We start from the raw sequence: 15,612 nt of genomic DNA on the forward strand, positions 1-15,612 counted from the left end.
AGATTTTGGATCCCTAACAGCTGGCCTTTGTACACTGCATTATCGTTTAAGTCCTTTTGTCACATTTAAGCTTCACAATGTATTTCTGAGGTAGAGGTGCTTTGTTTTCCCCTTTTTCCCCCCAGTAAACAGTATCTCTCAATTTTAGCGTTTAATTTACTTACTAGTAATTTCTTATTCCTGGGTTAGAAATTTGCCTTACAGTATTTTGCTCATAATATGCTTTCTTTATGTAGCACAGCTCAGTTTTTTCCTGCTAATTGTGTATTTATGTTACTGATAAGGTTAGTGGTCATGGAAACAAACATGATTAATACTTTTAGTAAATTGGCCTGTTTCGATGAACTGCGGGAAGCCTTGTGCCCCAGGTAACTGAGCCACCCGGCCCTCAGGTGGGGTTGAGAAAGGAGGAACCGTTGAAATGTGTCAGTGAGAACCAGTTCTCCTGCCCGCGGGCCCTCAGCCGAGGCCTGTCCTGCAGAAGGGACAAGTCTGTGCCCACGAAATGGATCTCATTCCTCACTCGGGGCCACTGCAGTCCACATCCTGATGGAGAGTGTGCAGGAACTGCACTCTCACCCCACGGCTCCTGGCGCGTGTTATATAATGACCAACAATTTGGTTATTCTCTTTGCAAATCATAATTCTATTTTGCCAAAGCTTGCTCTGTCTTTAAATGATGTTGAATGCATGTAATGGTTTTCCTTCCTTTTTTTCTTTTTTTGCTTCCTTGTATTACTCTCTCATGCTCAGGATCTTGGTGGACATATAAGAAGGAAAGAACTGCAAAATATTTTAAATTGCATGGCTTTTAAAATAAGTGATTCAGAATTCAAAGAACTAATGCAAATGCTTGACCCCAGGGAGACTGGATTGGTTAATGTCAACTCATTTTTTGAACTGCTTGAAGAAGAGAACCTGAAGGTAAGTGTTAGAACAACTTCATATTTAATTTTCTATTTATGGCATAAAACTTAAGTATTCCAGGGAAATTAAGAGATGCAAGTGAATTAGGGTTTAAATAAATTAATGAATTCAAGTTTTTCAACTGAGTTACTTTTCATTTTAAGTAAGAGTTAAATGTTTGAGTTGTTTAATTTTAATTTTTAGTTGCTAACTCTTATTGAATGATATCTGCTGTTTCTGAAAAGGCTTTCATATGCGAGTGAAGGTCTGCACAAAGCCAGTCAGCACAGAGACCAGACCTAATTTCTTCTCGCAGCCCTTCACCAGCTCACAGCACTCATCAGTGTCTCAAGAAGTGTGCTTGTGAATATGGCTGTCTGGTTTTCACCCAGAGTTTTAGAGTTTGGTATCTTACAGTGGTTCACTTTTTTAAAAACAACTCTGCTCTTTGCCTTCAGTGACTAACACTTTTATTTGTTTCTTTTGATGGAAAAATTGGTAGTTATCATATTAGAAATGCTTCTATGACTTTAATAGCTATTAGCATTTAAAAATTAAAAGATAGTTTCAGATAACACAATAGGTATTAACAAATTCCTGTTGAAATGTTTGTTGAAGACTTCTTTTAACAGGTACAAATTAGCTTTTGATTTTTGATTTATGAAGATGGCATTGCGATAAATCTAAGGCAGCCAATAAAATCAAGAGATGCATCATTTCTCCAAAGATGAAGTTTCTATTGAATGGATCTGAAAGGGATAGCTTTATTATAGTGTATCTGAAACTGGTCTATCACATGGCTTCCGTATAAAGTACAATTAATTCATTATAAATGAATCCTCTCCACCTGTTCTGCTTTTTGCATCTTGGTTTTGTCATGGATTGGGGGCATACTTGTTGGTTTAAAATGGGGCAGTTTATTGGAGTGAAAGTGACATGTTTAAATCATCTTCTCTTGGTGCATTTAGAAATTTTCTACTAACATTTTGGGGGTAATTTTAATAGAACAAATTGCATAATTCATTAAAATGTGTTATTTTGTGGTTATGCCAGTGTTAGGTACCTATTATAGAGTTGGAAAATACCAAAAGGCTACAAAGGTGAAAATGATTATAGAAATTCCTATTCTCAACACCAAGAGGTACCCACAGTTAAATTTTTGAAATTTCCTTGTACTCTTTGTGTGTTTATACATGTATTTTAACATGATTGAGCTCAATATATATGATTTTGTATCCTGCTTTTTTTAAACTTGACATTATATGATGAACAAAATATTTCCCCACATCCCCATACCCCTACCCATCATTAAAAACTCATCATAAGCATGATGTTTAATGTCTATATAGAATTTTCTGTGTGCATGTTCTTGTTGTTGGGGCATTTACTCTATAATTATAATAACAATTATTAATTTTACTGTAGAGGTTAATATTGTGCTGAGTGTCTTTGTGCAGAGATTGTCATTCACATCTGAATGTTTCCTTAGAAAATTAGAAGTTCTTAGGAGTGGAAATACTAGGTCAAAGAGTATGGACATTTTTATGGTCCTGGACACATATTATGTATAATTCATTTTAAATGGTAAAGGTCTCATGGCCTACTTCGCTAGAAAATAATAGGGAAAAGGCTTCCAGGGGCTGATGGGTAAAATGTGGCTTGTACTATCGTAACTGTCCCGCTGCAGGTGAGTAGGTCTGTGAACCTGTGCACCCAGGCAGTGTGTATAGCATATGAAAGCTTGAAACTGCCTTGACTCAATTACTACTTCCCTGTGTCTCGTGGTTAGGATTCAGTGCTTGCAGTTCACTGCCGAGTGCTTCTGAGTGAGATCAAGTCAAATTGCCAGGACATAGAGGCAGTCAGAAGGAAGTTATGAGCTCACCTGGTTTACATCCCTGCACCACTCATTTCTGGGTGACCTGAGCAGAGAATTTAGCTTCTAAGACTCATTTCTTCATCTATAAAATAAGGTTAATAGGAACGAACTTGTAGAGTTGTTATGGAAGTTATACAAGATATTATACAAGATAATGCATGTGAAATGTTACACATCTAGTAAGCATTCATTAAGTTTTAGTCATTGCTTTCATGTTATTTCCCGAGAGCCTAGTTTCTGCAAGGTGGTGACCAAAGTCCTAAAACAGTGTCATTGTGGTCCTTCTTGAACACTAATTCAAAAGGCAGACCCAGAGCCCCTTCACACACAGGAAAGAGTAATGGCCGCCACTTCCTGAACTCACTGTTAGCTCTTGGGAATCATTGTCTTTGAGCATCCGGCAACCTGGCACATAGCCACTTTTTTTTCTTTAAAAACGAAGATACAGACACGTAAGTAATCTGCTCTGCACATGGCAAGAAGCATGATGTTTGCTTAACGTAAATCAGATCATGTCAGCCTCCGTGTTTAAAACTCTCCAGACGGCTTTCAAGGCTCTTGGGATACAGCAGCATTTTCCAACAGGACCGATGGGTGTCCACACGGTCCTGCCCGCCGCCCCTCTCGCGCTCTCCTCACCAGCCATTTTCAGGCCCTGGTGCTCCCCCAGCACCCTCCTCCTCCCAGGCCATGGTGTGTGCAGAGGCTCCAGCCCGACTCCCTCCCTGTTCCTCTTTGCCTGGCAAAGCCATTCCTCAGATGTCTGCACACCCAGCACTTCTCAGGGGCCCCCGTGACACTCTGACTGTCTCCCAGTCATGGACCTCAGGAGAGCTCCCAACCCCCATCACAGCCAGTGTGACGTTTGTGTCATTGTGTGGTCATGTCTCCATGAAGTCAGGGGCCTGTTCTGGTTTTGCAGGGGATACCACATTGCCAGCACACTCCAGCGACGATTTGTTGAATGAATGAAGGAAGGAAGGAAGGAATTAATTAAAAAATAAAGACACAGATAAGCAGACAGAAGAAAATAAAAGTCACCGTTAATTCTAACATCAAGAAATTGTTAACCACTGTCATGCTTTGCTGTATATTCTTTCAAACCTATATGCACACACATTTGCATGTATTTATTTTATTTAAAAGTGGGATCATGCAATGAATTGCTTTTAAGTCTATGTTGTCATTTATTCATACATCGTTAATAATGTCAATAAAAATCCTGCTTTGTAATTTTAAAAGATACCAAGTAACTAATCCCCTCTTGTAATCGAGGTAGTTCATTTATTGTGTTGGTTTTTTTTTTCTTTTATAAATTTTGCCGCAGTGAACATCACAGTACTGGCTTTTTTTCTTTTTATGCATCACTATATGATTATTTCTCTAATGTAACCTTCTATAGTCAAAGGATACATATTTTGTTAATTATTTTTAAGAGGAATATGTTTATAAAACATAAAGTGCAAGAGGTGGAGAAGGATAGACAGTGAAAAGTACATTTTCCTTCCATCTCTGTTCCCTGGTGACCCATTCTCCTCCCCAGTGGCAAAGCTGCTACTCTAGAGTCTGTAAATAATCAAAGTGTCTATACTGTCAAAATGTACTATAGACAAAATACTTTCCAAAAAGCGTCTATCAATTTACACTCCCACCTTTTCTTAAACCCATGTCAATAGTGGCAGTTTGCTTACTTTTTCATCCTTGCAATTTTGCAATAAGCAAAAATGCTATCTCATCTTTCATTTTGCCTTTATTTAATTTCTTGGTGATGGGTTTGTTCATGTTTATTGAATTTTTCTTTTCAATAAGTGTGCATTAAGTGTTGCTGTTCCTATTTTCAAATGGGATTTGAAGGCAAGCTAGCTGGCTCAAAGTCGCCAAGTTATTCTATTCAGGAGCAGAGCTAGAATTCAAGTACAAGTCTATCTCCCTCCAAAGCCCCTTCTGCCTTTCATGGATGATTTTTATCTATTTACTTTCCTTTTCCCAATTAGATGAGAAAACAATCCCCTTGTACAGACAATAAGGCACTTCTTCTGGCTTGGGATTCAGTAAGTAATGCTTTCTTAACTCTTTGGGTGACTTCCTGTGTGGTCCAAGGGTGCTGCCACTTGAGGTTACAAATGCACAGCTTAATACATATGTTTATGTTTTGCTGTTAGGTTGAAGAAATGGTTCGTGATGTGATTAATAGGAATCTTCATGCTTTTCATAACATGCTACAGTCATATGACTTCGGAGACACTGGGTTCATTAGCCGAAATGGTTTCAAGAAAGTCATGCACATGTTCTGCCCATTTTTAACCAGTGAACATTTAATAAAGTAAGTTTTTGGTAGCAACATTAATTCATGTCATGTTTTCCATCAAGGCTGTTTCATGATTCTAGACCCTTTTCTTTGTATTTTACAATATTAATAGGTAGTATTGATAATAGCTACGATTTGCTGAGTACCGGCTGAGCACCAGGCATTGGTTCAGAGTTCCGCAGACAAGATATGATTGAGTCCTTACCGCAACCACAAGATGGCTGATAGTCCTCCTTTTTACAGATAAAGAAATGAGGACTGGAGTGGCAGAAACTGATTCTATCCTGGGTCTCTGTGGTTCCCAAATTATTATACTGTTTTACTTCCTAGAGGGCCTGGCTGCTCCATACATGGTGGCTCTAATTACACTTTTTATTGTCTTAGTTGAGAACTTTGTTTGTGGGAGATGAGCCGAAGCGAGAAGGGACAGCTACTGCACTAGGTGGCCGAGTCAGGATCGTAAGTGGAAGATTAGATGGGTCCTTGTGGGTCTCCTCCCAGTTTCTCACTCTCTGTGTATCTCCCCTCAGGGCACAGAGCCTGACTGCTTCCCTCTTGGCAGAAGACCCTGAGAACCTACAGCTCAAAGCCCTGCCTCCCATGTCACCCCCCAAATGTCCTGCTGTCCACTCGAAATTTCTGTCATGAAACTTAGAGCTTGGCAGGTCTTAGAGACTAAAGTTTGGTGTGATGTTTCCCAAAGCATAGGCAGAGAGATGGAAGATTATTTTAGGTGGAAATCATATTGAATCACAGAGAAGAAGGTTATTCTGACTGATTCTCTTTCTGTCCTTCTGATTGAAATGTTAGAAGTCTTATTTGTTCATTTTGTTTACCTGTCATCGATTTGCGTGTTGGGAAACATGAGTTTATCTACTGGTAGTTATTGGCCATTTGAGTCAGCTTCCTGTGAGTAGTCATGTTCGTAATCCCTTTTTCCCAATGGTTGGTCTTTGTAGGACAAGAAGGATTTATAACGAGGGAGGGGACGAGGCAAAGGCCTTCCTCATCAGGAGAGGCCAGGGTGTTCATATTTTATTCTGTGGGCAGCAGGAGTTTGCGAAGGTTGGCAGGAAGACCCATTGGCCAGTGTATTGAAGATGTCCTGGAACGGGGAGAAACAAATGGCAGCAAGTCTAGAGAGAGTTGTAGAGAGAGTTCAGGTGAGAGACGGTGAGGGCCTGAGCTGAGGCAGGGGCCCTATGGGAAGGAAGAGAGAGATCCAAGGGCACGACCTTTCTGTAGGCGCTTCATTCGATCTCAGCCGTGGTTGATGGGGTCTTAAGGGGAAGGAGGCCCAGGTTTGATTGGACAGTTCACTTATTCCTTCACTTATTCCTTCATTCAGGCTGTCCTGTGTAATAGGTTTACGTGAGTCCTTTATTTACAGACAGTCTAATGTGGAGAGAAAGAGACGCAGACGAAGCCATCATGGCATCTCAGTGCTCTAGGGGATGCACGCTTGGTGGAGGGTGGCGGACAAGGATTCGCAGATGACCACTGGGGAAAGGCAGCACTGAACCCTGGGTTAGGAAGCATGTCGGGGGTGAAAACACCCGAAGGAGACCCCTGGAGCCAAGTGGAGCTCAGAAAATAAAGATAAAGACTCTGGAGTCTTTGCTGCATTGACAGGAGTTTCTTCATTTGTTCATCCACCTGGAAGTCGATGTTAGATCCTCGGAAGCAAGAGGGCTGCAGCTGGGACCCGGCTGAATACCACCAACTCCCAGTGACTGGCTGGATCCACCAGCAAAGGAAGCCGAGAAGTAAATGAGGGTCAGAGAGGTGGGGCAGAAATTGCTGTGGTGCTGGACGCCCAGGAAGTAGGAGGGAGTCATTGAGGTCAGACATCACAGTGAAACCAGCAATGAGGATGCACACCCACCATGGACAGTTGGCCAGACAGGACTGAGTAGTGCTGGCAGGGGCCGGGGGCCCAGCAGGCCTCAGGAGTGTGGCAAAGACCACGTCCAAGTAAAGGAGTCACCCTGATCTCAAGCATCTTTGCACTTGTTTGTAGGCTGGAGGAAGAAGCTAATGAAAGTCAGAGGCTGAAGCCGGATCTGGAGAGAGCAGAGATTATAAGGAGCCAGGCCAAGAAGAGGGCCAGGAAGGGGGCTGCAAAAGGGATCAGGCCCTGGCTTCTGCTTTCTCAGTGCAAGGGGCTGGAATGAGGGGGCTAAGAGGTGGTGAGGTTGGGGAGGAATAGGGAACTTGGGACATTGTTCAAGGTTTGGCACAACCTCTTAGGGACAAAAGAAGGGAATCTCTTGAGATCTCTGTTTCCTTATCCATAAAAGAAGGATGTTGCCCAAACTTCAGGCATTCACACTTTACCTTATACATTTAATTTTCTTTATATCAACTCCTTCTTTCTTGAATATGTTAACTTGTAAAAGAAGCTCTTGCTCACCACCAACATGTAAAACAGCATCATTCACCGTGAAGAGGTTATGCTAAGACTAGATATCATGTTAACAATATCATGCGGTTAAGTTCTAGTGCAATGTCTCTAGCAGCCAAAGTCTCTGAGCATGACACTTGCTATTGCTGTGCTAAAATGTATACTAGTAAGTATAAATAATTATATGAAATATGTTAAATTTCATTTGAAGTAAAAGAAATGCAAATGTGCAAACTGACTTTAAAAGGTAACACTCAGTGTTGGCAAGAATGCCGGTGGTAGTGAAAACAACTAAAGCCTTTGGAGAGTCAGTTAGGTGTTATGTAACAAGAACCCCCAAACAGGCCTACGCTTTGTCCCTTCTAGAAATATATCATGAAAACACTTGGAGATTCAAGATACCTTTTTTGGAGTAGAATTGACCGGACCTGTCAATGGCTTGGATTGGGGTGGGGTAGGAAGGAACCAAGGATGATGAAGTTCCTGGCTTGAGCAACTGGATACTCAGGGTTATCTTTGGACATGGGGAAGACTGGGGGAGGAGGAGTTTCAGGAGGGAAAAGCAGAAGTTCTGTTTTGGGCATGACACTCATGACATATGGCCACCCAGAGCAGCTGGTCACTCTGTGCACACCTCCCCACCCCAGCTGTGTAATGGCAATTATCATTTACCTGTGTCTGTGATCTGTGTCACCCCAATAAGGATGCAAAGAGCAGAGACCTGGTCTATCTTTTTTCACTCCCCAAAACCTCAGTATCTGCCACTGAGGGGTAGAACAGTGCCTGACACACAGTCAGGGCTTCATAAGTCCTGAATGAGTGTGGGAATGAACCTAGTCTTGCAGGCAGTGGGGTATTTGCAATTGAAATCTCTCCTATCCATTCTCCATAATGTGGCCAGACTTTATCTGTCCAAACCAAAGATCTGTTCATGTTTTTAAAAAAAACGAAATCCCTGCTTAAAGTGTTTTGCTATGAAGTTTCAGTGAGTGAGAGATTTCAAATAGAGTTGAGAGGTCCTTCTGGAGATTATTCTTATGCGTTATATAGATAACCCTTTTTAGTTTTCAGTGTATTTCAATAGCTAGAAGGAAGTAGCTGAAGCTTTCTAACTGCAACCCAGTAGTCTTGATTCTTGAAGACGATTGTATAACTATGTAGCTTATGATGTGACTGTGTGATTGTGAAAACCTTGTGGCTTCCACTCCCTTTATCCAGTATATGGACAGATGAGTAGAAACATGGGGACAAAAAGTAAATGAATAATAGGGAGGGATGGAGAGGTGGGATGTTTTGGGTATTCTTTTTTACTTTAATATTTATTCTTTTTTTTTTTTTGCGGTAATGAAAATGTTCAAAAATTGTGGTGATGAATGCACAACTGTATGATGATATTGTGAACAATTGTTCACGTTGGATGATTGTATGGTATGTGAATATATCTCAATAAAATTGCATAAAAAATCCATTTCGTTATTCTGTTGCCATTAGGAAGTTACCCAGAATCTTTTTACATAATTGGCTCCCAGGGACCCCCATAGTCCTCTCTCCTCTCCAGAGTTCAGGTTCTGCAGCCAGACCACCTGGGGTCACGTCCCGGCTCTGGCCCAAACGAGCTGTGAACTTGGGCAAGTCATTTGGTCTCTCTGAGCCTCTCATTCCTCATCCAAATATTACTGACTACAGAGTTGTGGTAAGGATCAAATGACATAAAATACACAGAGCCTCTAACCCAGTGCCAGGTGTACAGTGAGGGCTCAGTAGATGTCAGCTGCTGCTAGAGCTCCCGCTGGATGGAACTACTTCCTATTTCTTGAAGAAACTGGGCTCTCTCTTGCATCTGGACTTTTCCGTGCTCTCTTCACTCAGCCCTGAATGAACAGTCCTTCCCAGCTGAGTGAAGCTCCCAGAGGTGGGGTTTGTTCTAGCTTGTCCACAGCTGTAGCCACAGCACTGAACACAGTGCTTATGCCGTGCTTTATTAATTTCAATAAATAATAAATATTTATTGAAGCAGTTCTAACAATAGCGGGGATGTATGGAGCTCAGCATGACTCTGGAGCCCCATGCCCCGCCTGACTGCTCGATGTGCATCATCTTAATGACATTGGGGTGTTATTCTGAGGGCCCCAAAGGACCAAGCGCATGCAGCATGGCAGGCCCCAGTGCTAAAAGCATCACACAGATTCTCTGATTTAATCTTTATTTAGGTGCTTTGATTATTTTCATTTTATGGATGAGTAAGCAGAAGCACAGAAAGAGTACATAGCATCCCTAGATCAGTGGTTCTTAACCTTTTGGGTTCCAGGACCATTTAATACTCTTAAAAATTATTAGGGGCCTTTCAGTGCCAGCAGCGGCTATACTGAGCTAGCGGCCCGACCCTCCCGGCTCTTGGTGCTTCCACCCGGCCCTGCACCCGCTCCAGCCATGACGGAACAGGCCAGGTTGCCGCCAAGGACTTCCTAGCAGGCGGCATTGCCGCCACCATCTCCGAGACGGCCGTGGCACCCATCTAGCAGACCAAGCTGCTGTTGCAGGTCCAGCATGCCAGTGAACAGATCGCCGCTGACAAACAGTACAAAGGCATCGTGGACTGTGTAGTCCACGTTCCCAAGGAGCAGGGCATTCTCTCCTTCTGGAGGGGTAACTTAGCCAACATCATCCGCTACTTCCCCACCCAAGCCTTCAACTTTTCCTTTAAGGATAAGTATAAGCAGATATTTCTGGGTGGTGTAGACAAGCACACATAATTCTGGAGGCATTTTGCTGGCAACCTGGCCTCCGGTGGGGCAGCTGGAGCCACATCTCTCTGCTTCATCTACCCACTGGATTTTGCTAGAATCCGTTTGGCGGCTGATGTTGGGAAATCTGGTGCAGAAAGAGAATTCAAAGGCTTGGGAGACTGTCTTGTGAAAATCACAAAGTCTGATGGCATACGGGGCCTATACCAGGGCTTCAATGTCTCTGTGCAAAGCATCATCATCTACAGGGCAGCCTATTTTGGCATTTATGATATGGCCAAGGTATGCTCCCCGACCCCAGGAACACACACATCGTGGTGAGCTGAATGATCACTCAGACTGTGACAGCTGTGGCTGGTATGGTCTCCTACCCCTTTGACACTGTGAGGCGGCGGATGATGATGCAGTCTGGGGGCAAAGGAGCTGAAATCATGTATAGTGGGACTGTCAATTGCTGGAGGAAGATTTTCAAAGATGAAGGTGGCAAAGCCTTCTTCAAGGGTGCATGGTCCAATGTTCTCAGAGGCATGGGTGGAGCCTTTGTGCTGGTCCTATACAATGAATTCAAGAAAGTCATCTAAGTGTGTGTCTGTCTTACTAGAAATTGGAACCAAGAGAATCATGTAGAATCCTTACTTAACCATTACAGACCATTGACCTTCAAGAAATTCCTATTGTTTTTACTCAAGGAGATCAAGTCTGTAGAGGGCTAGGGAAAGCTCTAGAAAAGGAGATCATCATGATCACATTCGACCATTGGCACTGCTGATTCCATGTATTGATTATTGAAGGGGAGGGGAATCATGACCAACATCGTGGGTCCACAGGTGAGGCAGCTCAGCTATGCAGACCTAGAAACCCTCAAGTCCAAATGCCTGTAGGATCCTCAGTTGTGTTTAAGTATTTATTTAAAAAGAAATCATGTCTCCCATTTGTACTTAAGGACTATCTCCTTTTGCACAGCTGGATATTTGCAATTGGGCATTCTGCTGCAAAACAATAAATAAGCAGGACAGTTAAAAAAAAATTATTAGGGACCTCAAAGAGCTTTTGTTATATGGAGTATATCTATCACTGTTTATTGTATTTGAAATTAAAATAGAGACATTTTTAAAATGTTATCACAGAAAACAAAAGTGTACTTACGGCGGGGCAAGATGGCAGACTGGTGAGCTGTATGTTTTAGTTACTCCTCCAGGAAAGTAGGTAAAAAGCCAGGAACTGCGTGGACTGGACACCACAGAGCAATCTGTCTTTGGGCATACTTCATACAACACTCATGAAAACGTGGAACTGCTGAGATCAGCGAAATCTGTAAGTTTTTGCGGCCAGGGGACCCGCGCCCCTCCCTGCCAGGCTCAGTCCCGGGGGAGGAGGGGCTGTCAGCTCCAGGAAGGAGAAGGGAGAATTGCAGTGGCTGCTCTCATCGGAAACTCATTCTACTGATTCAAACTCCAACCATAGATAGACTGAGGCCAGACACCAGAGACTCTGAGAGCAGCCAGCCCAGCAGAGAGGAGACGGGCATAGAAGGAAAACAACACGAGAAGCTCCAAAGAAAAAGCAGAGGATTTTTGGAGTTCTGGTGAACACAGAAAGGGGAAGGGCGGAGATCAGGCCTTGAGGCGCATATGCAAATCCCGAAGCAAGGCTGATCTCTCTGCCCAGGGCACCTTTCCTTAATGGCCCTGGTTGCTTTGTCTATTAGCATTTCAATAACCCATTAGATCTCTGAGGAGGGCCGTTTTTTTTTTTTTTTTTTTTTTTAAATCCTTTTTGCTTTTTCTAAAACAATTACTCTAAGAAGCTCAATACAGAAAGCTTCAAAGAATTGAAATTTGGGCACGTCAAGTCAAGAGCAGAACTAAGAGAGCTCTGAGACAAAAGGCAATAATCCAGTGGCTGAGAAAATTCACTAAACAACACAACTTCCCAAGAAAAGGGGGGTGTCCGCTCACAGCCACCATCCTGGTGGACAGGAAACACTCCTGCCCATCGCCAGCCCCATAGCCCAGAGCTGCCCCAGACAACCCAGTGTGACGGAAGTGCTTCAAATAACAGGCACACACCACAAAACTGGGCGTGGACATTAGCCTTCCCTGCAACCTCAGCTGAATGTCCCAGAGCTGGGAAGGGGGAGCAGTGTGAATTAACAGAGCCCCATTCAGCCATCATTTGAGCAGACTGGGAGCCTCCCAACACAGCCCAGCAGCCCAGAACTGCCCTGGGGGGACGGCACTCACCTGTGACATAGCACAGTCATCCCTCAACAGAGGACCCGGGGTGCACAGCCTGGAAGAGGGGCCCACTTGCAAGTCTCAGGAGCCATACGCCAATACCAAAGACTTGTGGGTCAGTGGCAGAGACAAACTGTGGCAGGACTGAACTGAAGGATTAGACTATTGCAGTAGCTTTAAAACTCTAGGATCATCAGGGAGATTTGATTGTTAGGGCCACCCCCCCTCCCCGACTGCCCAGAAACACGCCCCACATACAGGGCAGGCAACACCAACTACACACGCAAGCTTGGGACACCAATTGGGCCCCACAAGACTCACTCCCCCACTCACCAAAAAGGCTAAGCAGGGGAGATCTGGCTTGTGGAGAACAGGTGGCTCGTGGACGCCACCTGCTGGTTAGTTAGAGAAAGTGTACTCCACAAAGCTGTAGATCTGATAAATTAGAGATAAGGACTTCAACTGGTCTACAAACCCTAAAAGAACCCTATCAAGGACAGCAAATGCCACGAGGCCAAAAACAACAGAAAATTATAAAGCATATGAAAAAACCAGACGATATGGATAACCCAAGCCCAAGCACCCAAATCAAAAGACCAGAAGAGACACACCTAGAGCAGCTACTCAAAGAACTAAAGATGAACAATGAGACCCTAGTACGGGATATGAAGGAAATCAAGAAGACCCTAGAAGAGCATAAAGAAGACATTGCAAGACTAAATAAAAAAATGGATGATCTTATGGAAATTAAAGAAACTGTTGACCAAATTAAAAAGATTCTGGACACTCATAGTACAAGACTAGAGGAAGTTGAACAACGAATCAGTGACCTGGAAGATGACAGAATGGAAAATGAAAGCATAAAAGAAAGAATGGGGAAAAAAATTGAAAAACTCGAAATGGACCTCAGGGATATGATAGATAATATGAAACGTCCGAATATAAGACTCATTGGTGTCCCAGAAGGGGAAGAAAAGGGTAAAGGTCTAGGAAGAGTATTCAAAGAAATTGTTGGGGAAAACTTCCCAAATCTTCTAAACAACATAAATACACAAATCATAAATGCTCAGCGAACTCCAAATAGAATAAATCCAAAAAAACCCACTCCGAGACATATACTGATCACACTGTCAAACATAGAAGAGAAGGAGCAAGTTCTGAAAGCAGCAAGAGAAAAGCAATTCACCACATACAAAGGAAACAGCATAAGACTAAGTAGTGACTACTCAGCAGCCACCATGGAGGCGAGAAGGCAATGGCACGATATATTTAAAATTCTGAGAGAGAGGAATTTCCAGCCAAGAATACTTTATCCAGCAAAGCTCTCCTTCAAATTTGAGGGAGAGCTTAAATTTTTCACAGACAAAGAAATGCTGAGAGAATTTGCTAACAAGAGACCTGCCCTACTGGAGATACTAAAGGGAGCCCTACAGACAGAGAAACAAAGACAGGACAGAGAGACTTGGAGAAAGGTTCAGTACTAAAGAGATTCGGTATGGGTACAATAAAGGATATTAATAGAGAGAGGGAAAAATATGGCAAACATAATCCAAAGGATAAGATGGCCGATTCAAGAAATGCCTTCACGGTTTTAACGTTGAATGTAAATGGATTAAACTCCCCAATTAAAAGATATAGATTCGCAGAATGGATCAAAAAAAATGAACCATCAATATGTTGCATACAAGAGACTCATCTTAGACACAGGGACACAAAGAAATTGAAAGTGAAAGGATGGAAAAAAATATTTCATGCAAGCTACAGCCAAAAGAAAGCAGGTGTAGCAATATTAATCTCAGATAAAATAGACTTCAAATGCAGGGATGTTTTGAGAGACAAAGAAGGCCACTACATACTAATAAAAGGGGCAATTCAGCAAGAAGAAATAACAATCGTAAATGTCTATGCATCCAATCAAGGTGCCACAAAATACATGAGAGAAACATTGGCAAAACTAAAGGAAGCAATTGATGTTTCCACAATAATTGTGGGAGACTTCAACACATCACTCTCCCCTATAGATAGATCAACCAGACAGAAGACCAATAAGGAAATTGAAAACCTAAACAATCTGATAAATGAATTAGATTTAACAGACATCTACAGGACATTACATCCCAAATCACCAGGATACACATACTTTTCTAGTGCTCACGGAACTTTCTCCAGAATAGATCATATGCTGGGACATAAAACAAGCCTCAATAAATTTAAAAAGATTGAAATTATTCAAAGCACATTCTCTGACCACAATGGAATACAATTAGAAGTCAATAACCATCAGAGACTTAGAAAATTCACAAATACCTGGAGGTTAAACAACACACTCCTAAACAATCAGTGGGTTAAAGAAGAAATAGCAAGAGAAATTGCTAAATATATAGAGACGAATGAAAATGAGAACACAACATACCAAAACCTATGGGATGCAGCAAAAGCAGTGCTAAGGGGGAAATTTATAGCACTAAACGCATATATTAAAAAGGAAGAAAGAGCCAAAATCAAAGAACTAATGGATCAACTGAAGAAGCTAGAAAATGAACAGCAAACCAATCCTAAACCAAGTAGAAGAAAAGAAATAACAAGGATTAAAGCAGAAATAAATGACATAGAGAACAAAAAAACAATAGAAAGGATAAATATCACCAGAAGTTGGTTCTTTGAGAAGATCAACAAGATTGACAAGCCCCTAGCTAGACTGACAAAATCAAAAAGAGAGAAGACCCATATAAACAAAATAATGAATGAAAAAGGTGACATAACTGCAGATCCTGAAGAAATTAAAAAAATTATAAGAGGATATTATGAACAACTGTATGGCAACAAACTGGATAATGTAGAAGAAATGGACAATTTCCTGGAAACATATGAACAACCTAGACTGACCAGAGAAGAAATAGAAGACCTCAACCAACCCATCACAAGCAAAGAGATCCAATCAGTCATCAAAAATCTTCCCACAAATAAATGCCCAGGGCCAGATGGCTTCACAGGGGAATTCTACCAAACTTTCCAGAAAGAACTGACACCAATCTTACTCAAACTCTTTCAAAACATTGAAAAAAATGGAACACTACCTAACTCATTTTATGAAGCTAACATCAATCTAATACCAAAACCAGGCAAAGATGCTA

At 42.1% G+C, this 15,612-nt stretch overlaps 1 protein-coding gene and 1 pseudogene across 9 annotated transcripts in view; both read left to right on the top strand.

The window, feature by feature from the left end:
- EFCAB6 (EF-hand calcium binding domain 6) overlaps nt 1–15,612 on the top strand; it is a 333,133-nt gene that overhangs the window by 141,685 nt on the left and 175,836 nt on the right. For all 9 annotated transcript variants that reach the window (XM_037845944.1, XM_037845943.1, XM_037845941.1 and 6 more), the window contains 3 exons: nt 754–924; nt 4,780–4,836; nt 4,948–5,108. In XM_037845944.1, coding sequence (XP_037701872.1) covers nt 754–924; nt 4,780–4,836; nt 4,948–5,108 — 389 coding nt within the window. The remainder of the gene's footprint in view (nt 1–753; nt 925–4,779; nt 4,837–4,947; nt 5,109–15,612) is intronic.
- Nucleotides 9,548–10,822, top strand: LOC119541530 (annotated as a pseudogene).

Source organism: Choloepus didactylus, chromosome 8 (genome assembly GCF_015220235.1).
Source record: "Choloepus didactylus isolate mChoDid1 chromosome 8, mChoDid1.pri, whole genome shotgun sequence".
Taxonomy (NCBI): domain Eukaryota; kingdom Metazoa; phylum Chordata; class Mammalia; order Pilosa; family Megalonychidae; genus Choloepus; species Choloepus didactylus.